We start from the raw sequence: 22883 nt of genomic DNA on the forward strand, positions 1-22883 counted from the left end.
GTCAGTCTCCTTGTTAGCCAATAGATGCACAGTAGGCAACTAATTCTACTTAAAAGACAAGCAACAATGAGATTAACTATAGGTTAAATGACTGAAAATAGCAACTTTGATCCCCTAGTGACCAGCTATTTAAGTAGAAGAGGAGATGAGAAGGTAAACAAGCATGGGAGTAAGGGAAGCAAAAAGATTGAAAACACGAGTGATTTCTGAGAGTTGTGGGTTGTGGTTTTGTTTTTATTTTTTTCGTACTTTTGAGTATTCTTAAATAGTGTTTGTGTGAAGATGGTGTACTCTGACTATCCTTCAATAACAGGAGTTCAACCGCAGCTTTCACTTAGTAGCTGCAGTTCTTAGCATGAATGTCTTTAATGCAACACTCTCACAATTTAGGTATATCAAATCAATAATGCTTTAATTTAATAAAAAAAAGTACTGTCATAGTTTTCTACTATGTATTTTCTCACTGTAACTTTTCAATATGTATTGAGCTAAAGATGACGGACCTTGGTTCACTCTGTGGTTTGCACCAAGACAGGCTTCTGATTCACCTAGCTGCTCCAGAAAATTTGTTGCAGTTGGACACATGTCACCTTACCACTCAGCTATCTGCACAGAATGCTTTTTTCCCCAGCATTTGAAAGATTTCAGGATTCTTTCTCTGTCAGGCTTCTAACTTCCGCAGTTCATTACTTCTACGATAACAAATATGAAAAAGCATATTGGGAAAAAAAAAAACATGAAATTGACTGCTATTAAAATAATCTCAATAGTCAGTGTAGGAATTTGAAACACATCTCACGTGGGTCACAGCCACCTTGTGTGAAGGGCTGAAGTGAATTCCATATCCAAGCTGTGTAGGTCAGAAGTCTGTTACTTTCAATGTAAGTTTGTTGTCAAAAAGTGAAGTACCCGTACTGTCTCAAAATAGCAAAATAAGAGCAAAAATCTTGTTCAGGCAGTAAAGACTTTTCAGATTGGCACAGCAGCTTTCTAGGAGTCTCCTGTTTCTACCTTGGGATCCTCCTGGATCAAAAATAAACCTGCATGCTTTTCACGTTGAATTAACTCTGAACAGCTGAAAAGCTCACATCAAATATCCATGTAAATGTATCTCAAAAGATTCCTTGGCAGCCTCTCTTTCATTCAGGCTGACGAAGGCTGTTTCTGTGGGTGAGGATGCTGTGCCAGGTATGGCTGCTGTGATATGGTGCGGTAGGTATTTCAACAGGGTAGCGCTGCGTTCCTGGTCAGCATGCTCAGATTCAGCAGCTGGGCATGATGTCCACTTTTCATCTGTTTAAAATGTATGTGTATGTAATTTGGAGTCTTAAATGATGTAGAAAAAAAATTACAGTAAGAGAATGCATTGTAGTGGAGGTGTGTGGATTTGTATCTTCCTTCATTTGTAGATTTGTCATGCATTTGGAGCCATTTATTTCTCTCTGGCTGTTGCTGATGGATGTGTGTTTCTCTCTGTAGACTTTGTTGGGGGTTTCATGAGAGAGTAGTAATAGTAGTAATGGAGCTACTTATCTGGATACATAATAACACACAGGAGAAGATACAGTCTTTCTCTGCTTCTTTCTTTTCCCTGTTAAACTTTGCAACTGCCCACCACTCTGGGACACTCACTTGTTTTCTAAGTAGAATTCTCTCATCAGGTTTTTTTTTCCAAATAATCAGAACATAAAAATAGTACCATATTTGCAATACTGTAAAGAACGTGATCAAGTTGTGATGGGGAAGCAGAAGAGATTATCCTAAATCTAATTTTATTCTTTCAGGAGTAATAGATTCTTTACTTTCCACTGTTATACATTTTTAATTGCTGACTTTGACAGAATCTGCTTTCCCATTGCATTTAACCTAAATGCTATTAATTTAGGACACAGGTAAGTGGAAGATGTATTTAAAAACAACAACAACAACAAAAAGAAGAAAAAAGAAAAAAAAAAACCATGCTTTTCTTTGTTGTTCTTCAGTAGCTTTTCCCCTAACCCCACCTTTTGCTCAGTAGGCATTCTGAACAACGCTGACTTCTGTTGAAAGAAGAGGGATCATGGGTATCTGTATAGCTACTGAATATAACTTCATTGGGTGAAGGAAGAAGGAAGAGGATCTGTGCAGTATGTTAAAGTGGCTGCATAGCAGTGCTATTTTCTGAAACATTCTTCTTTCTTTTAGGCAGCCTTAAAAAAAAAAAAAGAAAATGTAACTCACACCAGCCTAGGGGAAGATCAGTAAAATACATAGGATGCAACAGTGCTGTTTCATGTAGTTGCAACAGCAATAGCAAGTGTGTGATGTATAGACTTGTTTTCGCAGGATGGCATTACTTCTCAATGTAAACACTTTTAAAAATTATTTTAGCATCCAGAGTTTACTTCACATAACCCAAGAATAAGAAACAATTACTTTATAAACTTTGTAATTATTTTTTGTTTTACATGTCTTTAATGTACTTTCTTCTGTATATCACCTCTACCCCTTGCTATATTTTTATGGCTTGTCACGATTTTTATTGCCACCACATAAGTGGAAGGGAGAGGGATAAAATCAACCTCATATTAAGTCTGTATATCCTTAGTTTGGGAAAATGAAAGGCATCCAGTGTTCTCAAAACTCATTTATGTACAGTCCTCCTTTTCTGTTATCTCTCAATCTTTTGTGTATTTGTATCTACGCATTTCTTCCTGGAGGAAGATGAAAAAGGTTTGGGGTTGCTGTAAGGTGCAGCATGGACCCAGCAGGGTAGTTTGTTTCTTCACCAGTCCCAGAAATTTTCTACTGATTTGCAACTCGCATCTTGCTTCAGCTTACAGATATTGCTGATAATTAAAAAACACTGTATATTTGTCAATGCAGATGTACATGAATAAAAATACATGTTAAAAGCTGTTGTATTGTACAAAAAATGCAGCTTTTGAATGAGATTTCTTCCATAAATTACTTGGTTAGTATCATCAATGCATTTAAAAGATGTGAAAAAGGTTTTTTGATTGTTATTGTCAAAAACAATCAAGCCCTCAGATTGTGTTGTTTAGTTTACTCTTAGAATTATTCAGTGCAATCAGATGTCTCAGACAAGGTACGGTTACATTGAAATGCAGAGAGCAAAGATTATTCAAAATGAGAATCAAAAGAAAGTGTTTATCTGCTTATAAATATGTATTAATGTTTTCTAGTATAGGTAGTAATTTACAGTATAGCAGCTGGGCATATTCTGGATTCCTTTTTAGCCTCTTCTTTCAGGATTTCTTTGGCAGATGGCACTCACAGATGGACATAACATTCTTAAGGAGCTTACTCTTTCTACTTCTTTACCCTCCAGTAACTCATGATACTATTAGAAAACTAAAAGCTTTGACATGAATCAGCCTTACTTAGCAGACTTAAATTTTTTAATCTTTAGAATATGCTGCTTGGCAGTGGTGGTGGAGTTCTTAATCTGTTTACTTAGTCCTTAGAAGCCAAAACGCAATTCTGATAGAGCTGGGTTGGCAAAACTTAGCAAAAATAGTGTTTTTCAAGTATTTTTGAATTGTCATTTTATTTTTGTTCCTAAATTGTGGAAAAAATGGAGGATACAAAAGAATACATGTCAGCAACCCCAAAATAACTGTCAGTGGAAGCTCTTGAGTTCAAACAAGCTACCTGGTGTTCTATTGTAATTACACTGAAATATTAAGTAAATAAACCTAATACCTTAAATTCGGTCAAAGTTGTTTTTATCAGCATTCATATAAAGCTGTTTTTAGCAAGTATGTTTGCGTATCCACCTAATAGTCTGTTACAACAAGAGCAAGTTGTGTTAAAGCTTGCTTAACATGCGCTCGTCTGATAGTTATTTGTCTATCATGTGCTTAGTGTTGTTTCTAATATTCACACAGCTTTGGCCTTGAACACGAAGGCTCTAATTATCTCAAGTGTTTACTCAAATGGTCATTTTCTCTGATGAATGTAATCAGTGTGGAGTTCCTGTTGAGGAATGTGAAACTATAAGTAGAATGATTGGATCCAAAAAAAGCATTGTGACAGCTGGACAAGTTAGAAATGCCTTCAGCTAGGTCCTCCGCTTTTACGAGTTAGTAATTTATTAGAAAACTGGAAGATAACAGATGGAGATAAAGAAATGAAGTCTCTTCTGTTTGTTTTTTTTTTTTTCCCCCTAATAATATGTAAATGAAAGTTCTTCAACTTCTCTTTCTCAAACACTGTGTAGTCTACTGTAGTAATACCTCTGGTTCACCACCCATTTATTTTTATTTCAGGGCCCTTCTGGTGTAGTCTAACAGAGCAATCCATTCCCTCTCATCACTTTTTTTCCACAGAGGCCTCTTAAAGTTATTGCTGTGTATTCAGTGTAGACATAGTTACTCGATGAATAAAGGTATAAAATAAGCATTGCTTTAAACCTTCTCCTGGGAAGTGGTTGGGTTCTGCAGAAAAAACCTGATGTGTCTTGCTTGTACCAGGGGCCCTGAGCCTAGTTAAAGTACTCCAGATGGAGTCTTGTGAGGGCAGAGTAGAGGGGGACAATCCCCTCCCTCTCCTCGCTGGCCACTCCACAGCCCAGGGTACCGTTGGCCTTCTAGGCAGCAAGCCCACACAGATGGCTTGTCCTGCTTTTTGTCCACCCGGACCTGCAAGTTCCTCTCCACAGGGCTTCTCTCACTGAGTTCTTTACCCAGTCTGTACACATATGTGAGATTGCCTTGAGCCAGCTGCACCACCTTGCAGTCTGTGTCATTGATAAAATTATTGAAGAGCACTGGCCCGAAGATCACAGAATCACCAAGGTTGGAAAAGACCTTCAGCAGCCCTTTGTGAAGCCATGCTGCTGGCTAGGCCTGATCCCTTGGTGTGACCTTTAAAGATAGATGTAATAAGGCATTCAGAACCTCTGCCTCTTCCTTATCCTCAGTGGTCACGTTCCCAGCCTCATCCAGTAAAGAATGAGGATTCTCCTTAGTCCTCCTCTGACCCTTGATGTATTTGTAAAAAGGTTTCTTGTTTCTTTTTATCCCAGCGGCCAGGTTGAGTTCAGCCTTTCTGATTTTCTCTCTACACATCTTAACAACTTTTCTGTACTCTTTCTGAGTCGCCTGTCCGTTCTTCCATAGGAGGTAGATTTTCTCCCCAAGTCTTAAGAATAGCTCCCTATTCCCACTGATCTTCTTTCCCGCTAATTTTGCGGCTCAGGGAGCAGCCAGCTCATGCGCCTTTAAGACTTCCTTCTTGAAGAGCGACCAGCCATCTTGGCCCCCTTTACTCTCTAAGAGTGAAGCTGAGGGGATTCCCCCTACTAGCCTTCTGCATAATTCAGTCTGCCCTCCAGAAGTCCTGCTCCCCCTCCTGGCTCCATCAAGAACTCTACCATTTCATGGTCACTCTGTCCAAGACAGCCCCTGACCTCCACATTTCCCACCAGACCTTCTCTGCGAGCAGCAGGTCAAGCAGGGCAGCTCCTCTCGTCGGCTCTCTTACCAACTGCAAGATGAGTCACTGGAGGACAGACACCACTTGTGATTGGCCTCCACCTGGATGTACATGTGTTGACCACAGCCTTCTGACTGTGACCATCCAAGCAATTCTTTATCCACAGAATAGCCTCTCAATCCTTGCCTCTCCAATTAAGAAATAAAGATATGGTTTAAGACTGTGTCAAAGGCCTTGCATGACTCCAGGTAGATGGCATCAGTTGCCTTCTCTTTGCCCACCGATGCTGTCACAACATCATGGCAGCCCACCAGGTTGCTCAGCGCAATCTGCCTTGTATCACCTGCTCATCCTTCATGTGCCTGAGCACAGCTTCGAGGAGGATCTGCTCTGTGATCTTCCCAGACACAAAGGTGAGGCTCATCAGCCTACGGTTCCCCAGGTCTTCCTTCTTTAAAAAATCAGGGCAAATTGTTGCGTAGTGAATTTCAGTACAATTAACTCTTGAGTCAGGTTGAAGGTGAAGTCCTCAGATACGAAAAGCAAGAGGTACTGGGCAATGCTGCGACCATAGCTGGTGCTGCTAATATTGGAGAGAAACCATATAACAATGCTGGGTTTCAACAGAATAAAACAGGTAGCTAATCTGTTAATAGTATTTAGTATGAAGTGTCAACTTTTCCTGAAACTGCTGTGTGAGAGAAGGACTGTTTTAAGGCAACAGAATTATAGATCTTGTGATTACCATACTTCTGAGACACAAGAAGACTTGTACTCTGTGCCCTGCTGCAACTGCTGCTTATGTTCTGAAGTCATGCTTATTAGAATAGTCTTCTATAAAAGCAAGAGTTCTTATGCAGAGAAAACAGAGGGAAAGGATCAGCGGTGTGGATGGCAGCTTGTTTTGCAATGGTTTGAGGGCCGTCCAGCATTTGTTATTTTTCACAGTGTCAGTAGCGTCAATGACTAACCTTGATTGCTGTGTATTTTGGGGTAAGTAAGGGTTTTATGTTTGTCAGGCTTTAGAGCAGGAAAAGGAAATTTTACAGTTGAGCCAGTTTTATAAGCCTGTGTGCTATTAAATGTCAAGACATGATCAAGGCAATTTTGCCTGTTTACCTGCCAGATACTTGCGAAGTTTAGAGTTTTATGAACTAGAACTTCCAGAGCAAAAATGTTCAGGTTACTAATGCTGAGGCTGAAGGCATGTTCTCTTAAGCCAATAGAACTTGGAAGTACGTGTCCTTCAACTAGATACAGTATCATGGTGATTTAAGTTCCTGTTTTTTCTTCCATGTTTGGTTTGTATATCTTTCAAAGCTTTTATGCCTTAGATTTGCTGCATCCCAAGAGACTGTCAAAAGTAACTAATTAAAGTATTAGAATTACCTGAGAAGCATGAAGATGCAAAGCTCTCAAGCTTTTGTGTGTGAGCGATTACTTGACAATACTTCTGTTTTAAAGATCAAATATTCAGTTCTTTACACGTGCCTTATTTTGTGTTTTATTACCTGTAAAGTTTTTTTGGTCTGCAAGACAAGTAAACAGATTTACTGCAAGATGCTAGTCCTTTTTTTTTTTTTTTTTTTTTTTTTTTTTTTTTTTTTTTTTGGTCCAGTTCCAGTGCTTGGTAGTCAGACTATTTCATTTCAGTTCCATATTTTTTTTATCTGAAATTTTGTTCAGTTCCAGAATGTGTTGGCTACTTGAGTTTCTATGCCTGAGATTGTCTGCCATAAGGAAATGAAGGCATTACTAGAAAAGCAACTTAAATTTTTATTTCATAGGTGTTTAAAATAACATCTGTAAATCAGCATTGTAAGGTACTACGTTTAAAATGTTTCTAAAATGACACACTGCCTTTCTGGTTTCAGTCTGTAAAACTGACAAGGCAGTGGAGATATTGGTTAGGCATGCAAGACACTTCACCTTGATATGTCATCTAAATCCTTAGCAGAATGACGGTGTTTAGCCTGAATGTGAGAATTTTCTCCTTGGCTGTCTGGTTCTGACAGTTGATTAGCATTTTAGATGAAAAATAATAGCTACAAGGAGTATGTAGCAGCTGAATACTAATCAGAAGGAATTTTTCAAGTCATTTATTTTCTGAGAAGAAGAAAAGCAAGTGGATGTAGGCAGTTTCTAAAAATAACTATGCTTATTTCTGAACTGTTATCATAGTTGAGATGGCCATTATTTTGAAGCGAATAGATTTACACAAAGGTCACAGGGAGATATTTTTCCTAAATAAAAAACAAAGCTCCTGTGAAATTATGGTGTTATGTAGTAGAGCATTTATTTGTAAGCCAGTAACTCCAGTCAATTCAAGTGCTCAGGAATGAGTATTAGTGCCTGAACAAACTGAAGATGTATATGCGTTGGCTGATGTACACATTCCTTGTTGTTTGTCATTATTTCCTTTATTAGCATTTGAAAATACATAAAGCATGTTGGATACAAAATGCTAAATACTGCATTGTGTCCAGAAGACTTGTCGGAGTGGCAGAAGTTAGATCAGTGTAGAACCGTAGAGAAAAGGGAAAGGACTTGGAGAGGTTGATAATTTTCCACTGCTGCAAGGCGAGATGAAATTGGAGTGAAACTGTTCTTGAAAGATATTTGTCTAACCGGTTCTTAAAAAAATACAGTGATGGATATGATGAAATTTCCTGAAGCAATTTGTTGCAGTGTGCTGCTGTCACTATTGTGCAAGTGCTTTCTCATGTCTAATTTAAGGATCTTTTGTTGGAATTAAAATTCTTCGCTACTTGCGTTGCCCACGCTCGGTGCTTTCAATCTTTGCATTGAATGTCTTAAGAATATAATGCAAATTCTCTGTGCTAAAAGAGGAAATTAGTAGCTTCTGCATCTACTAAAAATGAGGTAATTTCTCTCAATCTGGTACTCATCTAGTACTTGAAACCTTGAGTTCAATATTATGTTTCATTTAGTCTTGGAGTGTGACTAAGACTGTCTTGCTGAGGGCGTGTAGTGGTATGAATACAGAATTGCACACACCGATCAGTAAGTACAATCGCACACCTACACTTTTGTCATCCTGGTTCTGTTGAGCTTCCCTAGTAATTGACAGGAGTCTGTCCACTGGCTTTAATGAGATTTAGATGAATCTCCTGCTGCAGAGAGTGATGAGATTGTTTTAACAGAGGTGAATTCCTGGGTGTTCCTGGAACACATAGATAATGATTTATTATCAAGGCTTCATGGGAAAACAAAGGAGTTTTACATTATTAATATACTGTTTGAGAAAAAAAAACAACCCAGAATGACCTCACTGCAAGCACTGCAAGTTCAAAATGCAGTTGTTTATAGCATTTCTTTTTAATGTGGTTTCTTTGCTTGTTAAGACATATATCCTAAAGTGTTTTGTGTTAGTCTTCAAGGCTATGCACATGGCCACTGTATCATTTTCCTTTTGGAGCTTCAGTTTGTCTTCACGTGAAGCAGGTTTTGTTTAGTATACAAACATGATGCAACTGTTTGGGTGCAATGCAAATTATAAGGTTGTAATCAAAGTTCTTTAAATGATTTTGAAATCAATAGAAAGTAGACACTTTCTGGATTCCACCCAAAGTGGAGGAGTGTTTGTTTAGGAGAAGATGTGGGAGAGTCTTGATAAGAGGAACGGTTAATGAAGTACAGCGTGTTCCATATTCTCAGGGTGTTATCTTGTGCAGCCTATCTTATTGGGATTACTAAAGAATAACTGCCAACTGTCTGAATCTAATTTGGCTCAGTGCACACTGGTCTCTCTGCCAGATGGAGTGTATTTCTAGTTTTGCTCACTAGAATGTAGATAAAGTTTGGTTGTCAGAATATGGCAACTTTGATATAAACTGGCTCACTGTAATGGAAAATAGAAATAAGCTCCTGGATGTCAGTGGCCGTAATGTGACTGAAAAAATGAATCAACCAACTAGCATTCTTGATAGAAGGTGACCACTTGTTTCACTCCGCGATTCTAAAGCAGGCATTGCAGGTATTACGTTGCTGAATGCCTTAATACCTGCTGAATACCTTATGCTTCACAGGCACCATATTTTTTCCTTTCATTTTAATATTGCTAAGAACAAATGTCTTCATTTTTATTTTTTTTTTATCACGGATGTAGCATTTCTGTGTGAGGAGTGTGGAAGAAAAGCTTGTCTGAAATAACAGAAGGGATTGAAATAAACTGCTTGCAAAACCTGTCCTGGCTAAGAATAACCCTATGTTTTGAAGGAATTTTGGATAAGAAGTCCAGGTATTTTGACAGTAAAATCTTAGTTTGGCTTTTTTTTTTTTTAGGAGGTAACTTGGTGGAGAGTGATATTTCTCCTCAAAGAATGGATAATAATAGCCATATAATAATGATATTGCTTTTTAATTTTGGTTTATGCTGTAGGAGAATTTTCTTGCATAATGAACATGTAATTTACTGTGATATTCTCAATTAGTAATATCCTGTCTGGTCCTTCTTTGCCAGCAGTTACACCTGAATCTATTTTTTTCATCTCCTGTACTTTGGTTTTAATTGGTAGCATGAAAGAAGATGCTGTTCATCTGAAAATAATTTAATATAACCTATTTGTTTTGCATCGCCCTTGAGATTACATCTTGGAATGTGTGTGATCGCTTTAGAAGAGTGAATTCATTTCTGTATTTTTCTAATGTTAACATTAGAAATAAAAAAATGTTCTCCAAATTACCACTTTATTAGCCAGTGTCCTAAGATAAACTAGGAGCTGTGCTGTCGAATTACTCCTCCTGTTTCAGACAGGCCCACTTCTTTCTTCAGGCTTAGCTGACTCTGCAATTGTTGCATTTAGAAACTCGTGTAGACCTTTATTGTCTTTTCAGTTCTAGTGCTTTTTTAAGAGCTTATCTGTGTTTCTGAGGACAGTCCATTAGCATCTGAAGTGTTTAGACCAAGGAGAACACGTCCTGCTCTCTTGCCCCATCTGTCTGCCTTTTGTTTGGATTATTTACAGAGGAGGAGTCACCTTTTCCTCCATTTCTACCTGATTATTTTTGTTTTGAAAGTAAGAGGTAAATAAATTGCAAATGAGTAACACAAATCAAGTTCATTCTGTATCAGTACTGTACAGTTTCTGAGAAGAGTGATCCCTACTGATTGCAAGTTCTTCAATGCCAGAAAGGTTTTTATCACATAAAATCAAATGTGTGGGCCTGTGAGTTGTTCTGTTAGCAGAATCTTTAGTATTGGATTACGCAGTTGCTTCTTAATAATTGTCACAGTTTTTGCATTAAATATCACTCTATTTTTGGGGTAATTTCCTTTCTCTTACCTGTTCTTCATCTGTGAGGTTGCCCATGAAACAAAATTAGAATAGAATGGATCAGTTGGAAGTGTCCTTCGAAGATTGTTCCAAGCTCCTGACCCCCCTCAGGGCTAGCCAAAAGCTAAACCATGTTTTTCAGGGCACTATCCAATTTCCTCTTGGGTTCTGACAGGCATGAGGTGTCCACCACCTTGCTAGGAAGCTGGTGCTTGACCACCCTCTGAAGAAAGAAGTTGTTTCTCATGTCCAACCTGATTTAGCTTAAGATTACTCTGGAATCCTTGCTTCCTGTGCTGTAGACTTGGAGAAGTGCTTATTGTCTTGTGAATAACTGGATAACAATGATTCAGTGATTCAGAGAGTGGTGTCAATGAATGTCAGGAACAGATATACTTTGAAATCTCAAAATAATCAGATAATTTATGTTGGAAAGAGCTTCAGGAGATCATCCGGAATTTCAATATGCAAGACCTCTCAATTTAGTATCAGAAATGAATCCAGGAAAAAAAAATGCATTCCTGTTATTTCTTTTGTAACTGGAATGTTCTATGGGTTTAGCAAGTCTCAGAGGGAGTACTTTGTCATGGGCCTTACTGAACAAGTGAAATTCTACCCTTATTAACAGAGAAATCAAAATAAATGGCAATAATCCCAATGTCTGCTATAGTCTCATTTTAGAATTTTGTTTATATTAACAGAGTTCCTATGTAAAATGTTTGAGTTTTAATTGTGGCTTAAGAAGGTAAACTTATTTTAAAGGGAATTTAATGAAGTCATCTGAATAAACAAGCCAAACTGAAGAATGAAAAGCCCATATTAAACCAGGAAGTATTACGAAGTTTGAGGAACAATTCTTTAAAGATTTAGAGTAAAGCATAGTTATTAATTTTTGGAATAGATTCCATTAAACAACTATAATGGCATCTAACAACTGCAGGCTTTAGTGGAGATACAGGGTTTATGACATTGGTTTCCCCCATAATTACCTCCTTCTAACTCTTCAGTTACACTGGCAGTAATTACTCCCCTTCCTGCTGTTCTCTGCTGGGGCTGATAATTTTCCTAACTCTCCCTTTGCTTATAGCCTTCCCTGGTCTGCAGGTGCCAGCAATTCTTGTCTTTCAAACTGTATTTCAGTGACGTAGTTCAGCTGAATTCAGAATGGTTGTTCAAAACCCATACCTCCTATTGTAAGAGCTGTAAAAATTACTCCGTTGAAGTTACTGCTGAGCCTTACAAATGTGGCTGTGCAAGAAGTACCTGTCTTCTGAGCGCTTCCAGTGTTTGCACTCTTGTTCTTGCATGGTGCAGACCATAGAGTGAGCTTTTTCTTGTGTTTTTTGCTGCTGTGGGAGTTGAGATAGGAGGAAGACAGTTTGGTTTTATTATAATAATTACTATTATTATTTCTCTTGGGAATATACTAAAAGATAGAGCACGGATAAATGGAGCCCTGAAAGTGACTCCTATTTCTGTTTGGTTTGAACTAGGTCCAGCTTCTAAAAGGAACTCGATGCGTGTTTTTACAAAGTATTTAAAGCTGAAGTTAGATTGGGCTTGCATCAAGAGAGCCGCAAGGTTGCACATCGCTTGTGACCTGGGACATGCTGGCATGTTCCAGCTCTGCTTGACACTTCTCTGCATCTTCTGCGTGCTGTCAGTTCTGTTGAGTGGGACAGTGGAGGGCATAAAGTCTGGAAGGGTTGCAGCTTCAGTACAAAACTGAGCCACACTTCCTCACCCAACTGCATGCAAACCACGGGCGGTCAGGTGCCCGAATCAAATTTTAGTTATAATAAAAGTATTGCTTGGAAGAGACAGGGAAAAAAAAAAAAAGTGAGGTGTAGCAACAGCTCTACCTTGTAAAGTAAGGATCTAAGTTCAGTGCCAGATGAGAGACGTGAATTGTTGCATATGGAAATATATGTGAAAATATTTATTGGAGTAAAAGCCTGTTAGAAAACTGCTGGCTTAATTAATATGGAGTAAGCATAAATCACAAAGTGCAGAATGGGAAAGCTGGGAAGGGACTCCTTTATCAGCGAGTCTAGTGATACAACAAGGAATAAGAGCTTTAAACTAAAAGAGGGGAGATTTAGGTTAGATGTTAGGAGGAAATTCACTCAGATGGCAGTGAGGCACTGCTGCCCAGAGGTGTGGGCACTCCACACCAGACCTTACTACAGTTAACATACGTTACTTGATTTAATCTAGTGGTCCTGTCATGAAACACCCTTGGTGTAAATTGTGTTACGTAATTTGATTGTCTATCATCTGCTGATTTTCTTTCTTTTGTTCTTCAGTGTTGAGTGTTAATGATTGAGCTATGTATTATGCAGTAGATTTTTGTGTTAATTTTGAAATGTGTTTTTTTGTTTGTTTGTTTGCAGGGATATTAAACCAGACAACATCTTGATGGATATGAATGGCCATATTCGATTAGCAGATTTTGGTTCTTGTCTGAAACTGATGGAAGATGGAACGGTAAATGAGAAAGAGTGATATATTCCTAAATGCTTTATGCTCAGTCCTTTGCTAGCCTCTAAAATATGTGTTAATAAAGAGAAAAGGTGCTTTGTTGTAAATCAAATAGAATTATAGTGGTATTGGTTTGCAGCTAGCCTCAGCTCAAGATATGACTGTGTGCTGTTTGGAGTTACTGTATTTTAAAAGCCTTTTAGATGTGTGTAGTCAGTTCATTAAATAAAGGGATGCTGCGCTATCAGTACCGAGTAGGTGTTTGTTGATGCATCATGAATGAACATCTTTGAGCTCTGAGCTCTAATTTTTTACTGGAAATGGCATCTTTTGTATAAGCAGGGCAAGATACAGTTCTCGTATCATCATCATGTTTCAGTAGCATATTTAAACTTGCACAGTGTCTAGAAGGTAATGCTGGTGGTGTAAATTCATGCCCCAGAGTGTTAAAGAGTTTGAATTTATGTGGTTACTTAAAATATAATTAATGAATAACTTGAGCCTAATCATTGGCATTTTGTTCTTTCTCTGTTACTAGATATACATAAGAGTTTTTTGAAAACGTATCCTTGGGATGCTTTTAAATGAAGTGTCTTGAATGCTTTAATATTCTGGTATAAATTTAGAGCCTTTTTATTGTTTTGTTTTGTTTGGGTGTTATTGTTATAACCAAAACGTTAGGTTAAATTTAAACACGTTGCCATGAACAGTAGCGTCTGTAATGATGGAGGCTGTTCTTAGTCTTGCAAATGTAATTTCTACAGGTTCAATCTTCAGTAGCTGTTGGGACGCCAGACTACATCTCTCCAGAAATCTTGCAGGCCATGGAAGATGGAAAAGGGAAGTATGGGCCTGAGTGTGACTGGTGGTCCCTAGGCGTTTGCATGTATGAAATGCTTTATGGAGAAACACCCTTTTATGCTGAGTCCTTGGTGGAGACCTATGGGAAAATAATGAACCACAAAGTTAGTGCATTTTCTCTTTCTGTCTCTCTCTAAGCTAAATTTCATAAGCAGTAGGGTAACTTGGAGGCATATTTTAAAACGATTTTTTTAATGTAATAATGTTGTTAATGTTCATTAATGTAGAGCATAAAATGTTTCCACATAAAGAGTTTATGGTTATGGTTTGCAGATGGATTTGCTTTGGGATAAAGCAGTTCAAAATTAAAAATCTGGATTTTGCAAAATGGCTGTTAGTTCACTCACTGGAGTGAGAATTGGCTGCGTTGCCTCGCTCCTTTTGGGCTGCTTTTTTCTGTTGGATACATTGGTTGGCTTATGCTGCAGAATCTTAAACGTTCTTCCACCTGGAGGCAGCTGTAGAATCCAATGGTTTAAGAGCAATTCAAATAAACAAGAAAAAGCGGAATACAAAAAAAATTGAATAGTTTCTATCCTTTGGGGAAAGTCTTTTTCCTAGAAACCTTACTGTTTATTTTTAATAACTTGAGTATTTGCACATTTATTTTTCTACTTAATAATTATCATTTGGAGGGGTGACTTTTCCAACTTCTACTTGGTAATAAACTATTTTCTGTTATTTTAATCTTTAAGGAGAGGTTCCAGTTTCCTGCTCAAGTGACAGATGTCTCTGAAAGTGCAAAGGACCTCATCCGAAGGCTAATTTGTAGCAGAGAGCATCGACTTGGACAGAATGGGATAGAAGACTTTAAGAACCATCCATTTTTTGCTGGGATTGACTGGGACAACATTAGAAACTGTGATGCACCTTACATCCCAGAAGTCAGCAGCCCCACAGATACATCAAATTTTGACGTGGATGATGATTGCTTAAAAAATTCTGTAAGTACAGAATTAATGTTTCGGCAAATCTGTTTTTGCAGTATGCTTCAAAAATACATGTAAATGGAAGTTTATTTTTTTGTGTTTGTTATGTTCTGCACAAATAGCAATCAAATGCAGCTTTGAAGATCCTGTATGAGATGCACATACATAATTTGGAAGCTGATGCTCCAAGTATGTATTTGTAGGGATAATTTCAGTTAAAAATTTTGAAGTTGTTATAACCTTACTTCTGATGTATATATCTTACTTGCAGTGACAATTTTTTGGGTCCAGGTTGCATAACAAATATATTTTATGTATATATTCACACCTACGGGATACTATTTCTAGTAGAGCATTGCAGATACTTGTATTTTATTTGCATAATGCATTGTATTGTAGCACTCTATTTGTAACTGCCCATCTCTCTGCCAGATTTCATTTCAATTCATACTGACTAAAATTTTTTCGAGGTTGTTTTCTGACTTAGGTTGAGCTTAGGAAACTTTAGGAAAAGAGTAACAGCCCTTATTTTCAGGACAACCATACAGTAACTGTAATCTCAGTAAGAAATAAATAGTTCTACCTTTGCTAAAAAATTTTGCAACTGATGATTGTTAACAGTCCTAGTGTTTCTATGCCTTTAAATAGGACCTTTGCCAGATGGTAGGGATTCTGGCATCTGAGAAAAGCCTTCTGTTCTCTCTGTGGAGATGCATTTGTATTTATTGAAGGATGCAGAAATCTGTTATTTGCATATGAGGTTGGGCTTTGTTTTGTTTTGAGAAAGTTACACTTTTACCATTTCTTTTGACACCTTGTACCTCAGGACCTCTGAGGGAAATAGCTTTATGCACTGCATGGTAGAGGATATGGTACGTTTTTGCTTCAACGACAGGATATCGTGTTTCGTCACCTCAAATTTTTCATGTGTGACTTTGCAATGTTTTCCCATCCATCTTTCTTATGCACCTTCTGAGGAAGTTTCATCTACTTGTACACTATTGTATATTCACCTGTTGTATACTGTATTCATCTGTTGTATACTACAGATGTGAGCATCATAGAAAAGCACATGAGAATTATTATTTTTTAATTCATTGGAAGGTTTGAATGACATACAGGAAATGGGGAATGCCCAGTAGGGAAGGTAAAAGGCAGCTTTGCAAAACCATGGTTGTTGTTTTTCTACCTGGAGGAAAGAGACAGTGATTGCATGGAAAAATTATATGCATGACAATGATTGTATGTTAAAAGTGTACAAGAGGACAGAACAGTGTTGTCCAGGCAGCCTGAGTTGTGTTGATTTTTAGCTTTTCACTGTTCCATTTAGTACATTTATTGACATTGGCTTGACAGACTTGGATTCAGTTATAATGTTGTGAGTATGGTAACACACTTGAATTCACATAAATGGTAGGAATTATGTATTTTTTAAACTATCTACTCCAAAATCAGCAAAAAAAATATTATTTTCAAATTCCTGCATCATTATCACTAGAGATGATATCAGAACCAATGTAATCCATGTGGATACCTGTGTGATAACTGAAGGCTGTTTGTCATATAGATTACAATGATGAATTTAATCTTTAATCTTTAATCTGAATTTAATCTTCATGTAGAAGCTTCTGAAACTTAAAATCTATGAGAAATAAAAACAAAATACAAAGGAAAAGTGAAGAAGGGAGATGTGAAAGAGGGAGTAAAAGATGTGCTATGTGCTAAGAACGTCTTGGAAAAAGGAGGGAGTTAATTGCCTTTTAAAAATTGTTGTATTCTGCTTTTCTCCAGTGATAGCCTGTTTAATTAGAAAAACATTTTTGTGCTAACCTGCATGAAATAATATATATTACTTATTTCATGCTATTATAGATAGACTTAGGTGGTGTGTTTCATATTTGAGCTGTAGGTAAGGATAACTGAGAAGCCAGTTAATGTGAAATTGTCGCTGGCACTTCACACATGATTAAACTCATTTTTTTTTAATAGTCAGTGGATTATTACCCTCTCAATTATCATTTTTCTAGGAGACGATGCCTCCACCATCACACACTGCGTTTTCTGGCCATCATTTACCATTTGTAGGTTTCACATATACAAGTAGCTGGTAAGTAAGAGTTCTGAAATTATCCGTAGGATAGTTACAGAATTTCCTGTTTCTTTCTCTGCAAACAAATAACTAAATATTGTGGTCTGCTGGGGAGACTAACAGAGTATAAGCTGAAATGCAGTTTGTCCAAAAAGAATGAACTCTCTGCAGGTAAAATTTACACCAGTATAAAGGTCACCAACTGTGCACAGGGGAGTTCTCTTGAGAGTGGTGTTTTTCAGACAATGTAAGAAGTTGACCACATAAGAGTATGACAAAGATAACAGTAGATGTGTGGATTCAGAGGGGAACTTGGCTTAAAAGAATTAAAGAACTGTTTTATTTGGAGTCATTTAACACTCCTGTATCTCTGAATGGAGACAATAGTTGGTATTTATGTAGCGTTTATGTTCGTCTCTGCTGCTAAATTAAACAATAACAAGAAAGTCCATTACTCTTCCATGAACATTCATGAAAACAAATAAATAATGATTACAGCTATTGAAAATCCAGCCATGCTTCTGCAAACACATATGCTTGATGCTGGTAATGTGAGATCACCAGTAGAGTCAAAAGGATTTTTTACATACGTAGCAAGTGTACATGATTATATGCAGAGCCAGGGTTTCACCCTATTTTTGATATGTAGATGCCCTGGTTTTCACATGAAAATTTCACACCTTTTTTTGTAGTTATTATATTAAAAGTGTTTGGAGAATTTCATGAATTATTTTAAAACAAGCTGTTTCTGAAATCTTATAAACTGTCTAGAAGGTCACTTTTTGCTATCTGGCTAACTTGGGCTGTCAGTGACAGTCATTTTTAATCACAGAGTTGAAAGTACATTGAGATCAGTCATGGTAGGTAAAAATGAATTTACAATAATACTAACCAAGTGTTATTTTATTGTATAAATACGTTGAATAAGAATTGGCATGCTATTTACAATCTAAACAACTTTACTGTTTTTTGTTTTGTTTTGTTGTTCGTTCTTCTTTTTAAAGATGACCTGTTATAAAATCAAATACTGTTGAACTTTTTTTCCCAGTGTGCTTTCAGACCGCAGCTGTCTAAGACTGACAGCTGGACCACCCTCCATGGATCTTGATGCCAACATTCAAAGAACTTTGGAGGACAGTTTAGCAACAGAAGCTTACGAGAGGAGAATAAGACGCCTAGAGCAGGAAAAGCTTGAACTCAGTAGAAAACTGCAAGGTATGAAAAGATGCTTCAGTCATTCTTCTGACCTAAATAGCCTGCAGTTCTGTGAAGCAGTTTATCCTGTGGAAAAAAAAGAAACAGCCAAAACCTCCTGGAATGTCTTGTAGCAGAAAAGACATTTCTTTATTATTTCTGTTGACAAATTAAATATTTGATAGCCTTTATGCCTGAAATATCCCACAAATGCAATTCCTTAAAACATGCTGTCTCTGTATTGTGTCTGAAAGAACTTAATTTGTCCACCTGACAAATGCTGAAAAATTGGCACTTAGCCATTCAAAATTTTAAACTGTAGAATCCTAATATGTAGATATGTATAGTTTTTTACAGGAGTAAGACATGGTCTTGCTGGGAACAGGGAAAGGTCTTAATACAGAAATGCTTAAGTTAGTTTAGGTGTATGTTGCTCTGTTATTTGGAAAAATAAAAGCCGTATTTTACTTGCAGTTGTAGGCTTTTTTTTAAATGTTCATCATAATTTTTTATTTAAACTTTTGTGTCTGTGAGTTAGATGTTAACATTTGTGATATGGCCTTAAAAGCATAAATCTAACATGCTGTAGCGAGGGTTTTTTGCTATATCTTCATTTATCAGTAACATCCTTCTGACCACCTCTGTTCCTGTCTCCTGTCTCTTTTTCTAGAGTCCACTCAGACAGTCCAGGCTCTTCAGTATTCAACAGTGGATGGCCCAATTGCAGCAAGCAAAGATATAGAAATTAAAAGCTTGAAAGAAGAAATTGAAAAGTTGAAGAAACAGGTAACAGGTAAGTTATTAATGTAAAACCTGTAACAGTAAGCAAGAATTGTGACCTTATTTTTCTCTAAGATAATGCTTGTTTTCCTTTTCTAGAGTTTCTCGGTGTATTTTTACTTCTCATTATACCCTTCACTTTTAATACAGTGTTTTCTTCAAATTCAGCTTAATACTCAGTACTTCAGTAATTCTTATTACAAGAGGGAAGGGAAGTTTAAGTGACTTCTGCTGTTATTATTAGCAGTAAAGTTCTATTGAATTCAAAGTGTGGTATTGCTAGTTTTCAAGGATGATCAGGCACTACCTGAGAATTTTCATTTGTATTACCTTGTTTTTTTTCCCCTCAACAATGTAATACAAGAGCAGATGGAGCACTTGTTTATTTTTGCAGTATCAAAAGTCATTGTTGTCCTTTTACAAGTCACAGTCATCATAACTTAGTACTTCTTGCTTTGTATGCAAAAGGTGAGGTGTTTCCTGGAGGTGAGGAAGGTGTTGATTCTTGATTATGAAGGTAAACATGAGAAATGAAGATGTTAATCTAATACTTTTTTTGCGGTTTGTCTGCAAAATGCTTGTGTTGTGGTTTAACCTAGCAGACAGCTAAACACCACACAGCTGTTCACTCAGTCCCCACCCCTGCAGTGGGATGGGCCAGAAAGTTGAATAGACAAGTGCTCAACTCCTGGGTTGAGATAAGGACAGTTTAATAAGAAAGAAAGAAAGAGGAGAAAGAAAAAAAAGATCAACAACAGAGCACTAACAAGAATAAGGTAAGCAAGTGATGCACAATCAGTTGCTCACCATCAGCTGATCCCTGTCCAGCCAGTCACCAGCAACAGCTACGTCCTGGACAGCTGCCCCAGATGTCTGCATGACTGTATGGTATGGGACGTTCCTTTGGTCCTTTTAGGTCAGCTATCCTGGGTCTGTCCCATTCCAGCTTAGCGTGCTCCTGTAGGCACCTCTGTGCAGGGCAGCACAAGCAGCTCAAAACTCCTTGACTTAGTGTAGGTGCTGCTCAGTAGTAACTAAAACATCTGTGTTATCACCATTATTCTCATTCTAAATCCAAAGCACAGCACCATGCTGGATGTTGGGAAGAAAATTAACTTCGTTTGAGCCAAAACCAAGACAGCCTGATGGATGGATCTTTATTTATTTTTTAAATATCAATTGATTTATTTTTTTTTTCATTATGTCCTTTTCTGCTCAATTTTGCTTTGAAATTTTGATCATATTCTTGGAAATTAAGAATTTATTTTCTGATACATAATTTTGTTATTTTGACGAATCTGATTTCTCTTGTCAACCTAGATAGGAAAATGTCTGGATTTTATGTGGGAAAAATCAGACACAAGTGGTGGTTACTTAATGTTAGTTAGGGTAGTATGGTTAAGTTGTGGTTGGACTCAGTGATCTTTTGCTCTCTATAACTTCCTGAAGGGAGGTTGTAGTGAGCTGGGGGTCGGCCTCTTCTCTCATGTCATTAGTGATGGGACCAGAGGGAATGGTTTCAAGCTATGGCAGAGGAGATTCAGGCTGGACATTAGGAAGTATTACTTTTCAGAAAGGGTGGTCAGGCACTGGAATGGACTGCCCAGGGAGGTGGTGGAGTCACCGACCCTGGGGGTGTTCAAGGAAAGGCTGGGTGTTGTGTTGAGGGACATGGTTTAGTGGGAGCTATTGGGAAGAGGTGAACGGTTGGACTGGATGATCTTTTAGGTCTTTTCCAACCTTGGTGATTCTATGATTCCATGAAGGCCTTTTCCAACTTGAGCAATTCTATGATTCTATTCTATGATTCTGTGATCTCTACTTACATGCCCATACCTGTGGCAAGGGAAAACCCAATGAGAAAGGCTCAAGGAAAGAGTTAATTTGGTTTGTACTTGTGAAAAAACTTTCTAAAAGTGTCAGGAATGCCAGCAGGGACACCCATAGAAAGAGAACTTCTGAATATTACTCGGTGTGTTTACACTCTGCTGCTGTGTTATGGGGCAGAAGCACACTATGAACTGCAGTTGAAGTGCATAGATTATATATTGCTAAAATTATGTTGTCTGAAAGAGACTGTGTTGCAGATGTGCGTTTGGACAGCTTCTCTGGCATGTTCTCTGACAGTTTTTCATTGTGCCTTAAGTATTACTTTTGAATGTGAACATTGCTTAAGTAGCTCAGGGAGGATTTTACCTATATAGATGCTGTGTCAGGACAGAAATTATTGTGAAACTTCTTTCCAGTCCCTGTAGTTGCTGCTGTAATGATGAAGGGCATAGCATCATTGGAAATCTCTATTCTGAATCAATTCTCTGTTTTTGGTTCCTTAGAATCACAGAATAGCAACATTTGTTAGAACAGCTTTTGCAGAAGACCAGCTCCTTAGAAAAGTGGCACTGTCAGCTTTCAATTATATTTTGCTTTTGACTTGCTGAGCTGCAGTTCAGATATCAGTTCATTCTTCCAAGTGATGAAAAACAAAGACAAGGTGTGAAACATTTTTGAACACAACTGACAACCATTTCTACATATAAAAGAAGTCAATATCTGGTAAAGGCAGTTAATATTGAGAAGATTTCCCCGTAAGTGTCCACTGAGTGTTTTCTCTTTCATACCACATTTGGCCCTACAAAACACCCATGTCTTTGATTTTGGGGTTGGAAGTGAAAAATGTGATCAAATAAACAGCATGCAGAGTCATGTAATTGATCCAGTCACTTTGTAACTTTTCCAGTATGGGCTTGAATGCCTTTACTGGTGCAGACAATATATTTAACAGTGCATCTGTGCCTTGAGTTTTTACTAATACAAGGTAATCTGATAAAAATGGAAAAAGAGAATGTTTTACTTGATCTGACGGATTTGTGGTTGGTTGGTTGGTTGGTTGGTTGTTGGTTGTTTTGATGTTGTTTTTATGAGATAGATAATAAAACTGATTATGAGATAGATATTAAAACTGATTAAAACTAACTACAGAAGGCAGACACAAACCAGATGATGATCCTGTCTGGATTCCAAGTTCAGTGAAGCCAGTTTCAGACTTTCTGGATGGCCTTCCAAGCCTGGATCTGTTGAACTTTAAGAAGGTAGATTTGAGGTGCAGAGCTGAACTTTATAGTTTGGGCTTATCTCTTGAGCACTTAAGTGCAATGCAGTAACTTCCTACAGGGCGTTTGCTTACATTACCTAAAATGTTACCAAAAACTAGAGTGGTTAAACAGAAAATTGCTGTGTAGTATTCATAAGCTACAACCAGCTTTAATCTTTTTTACTGCCTTATTTTGAATTGTAGGTGTAAGCATCCATTTGAAAAGGTAATAAAAATAATGTGAAAGTGTGTCAAATTCAAGACTGTAACAAGGAACCGTAGAAAAATACAGCATTTTTTTGTCTCTATGGTTTTCTGTGGAATGACACTAGTCATATGCTTTCACTTTTTGAGGTCAAAGTTGTATTTTTTTGTTCAGCAAGTTACATAGGAGAAAACTGAGGAATCTTTAACATTGCCAGACATATAAAGGGCAGCAATAGAGGAAGAAAGTAGAGCTATGGAACAAAGTAGGTCATGCACAGAAGAGAGATTTATCTTGGCTCAGCAGGGCCGTATATAAACTTTCTTTTTGCTGGTGACTTCAGAGAAACCTACATAAGGGAGGCAGTTAATAATTTATAGCTCTAAGCTACATCTCTTATTTAAATGCACTCTTTTTCATTAATAAAAGTCAATGAATTAAAGCAATAACGAATAATTGTATGAGGACAAGATAATGGTGTTCTTTTCCTTTTAAAGTTCTTTTGTTTCAGGAATTG

The 22883-nt window shown here is 37.4% G+C and overlaps 1 protein-coding gene across 4 annotated transcripts in view; it reads left to right on the plus strand.

The window, feature by feature from the left end:
* CDC42BPA (CDC42 binding protein kinase alpha) overlaps positions 1–22883 on the plus strand; it is a gene marked incomplete at both ends in the record, with an annotated part of 150362 nt that overhangs the window by 65011 nt on the left and 62468 nt on the right. For all 4 annotated transcript variants that reach the window (XM_079550162.1, XM_079550159.1, XM_079550160.1 and 1 more), the window contains 6 exons: positions 13130–13223; positions 13982–14182; positions 14774–15022; positions 17035–17114; positions 18145–18311; positions 18961–19083. In XM_079550162.1, the coding sequence (XP_079406288.1) occupies positions 13130–13223; positions 13982–14182; positions 14774–15022; positions 17035–17114; positions 18145–18311; positions 18961–19083 (914 nt within the window). The remainder of the gene's footprint in view (positions 1–13129; positions 13224–13981; positions 14183–14773; positions 15023–17034; positions 17115–18144; positions 18312–18960; positions 19084–22883) is intronic.

This window comes from Tetrao urogallus (assembly GCF_951394365.1).
Source record: "Tetrao urogallus genome assembly, chromosome: 2".
NCBI classification, from domain to species: domain Eukaryota; kingdom Metazoa; phylum Chordata; class Aves; order Galliformes; family Phasianidae; genus Tetrao; species Tetrao urogallus.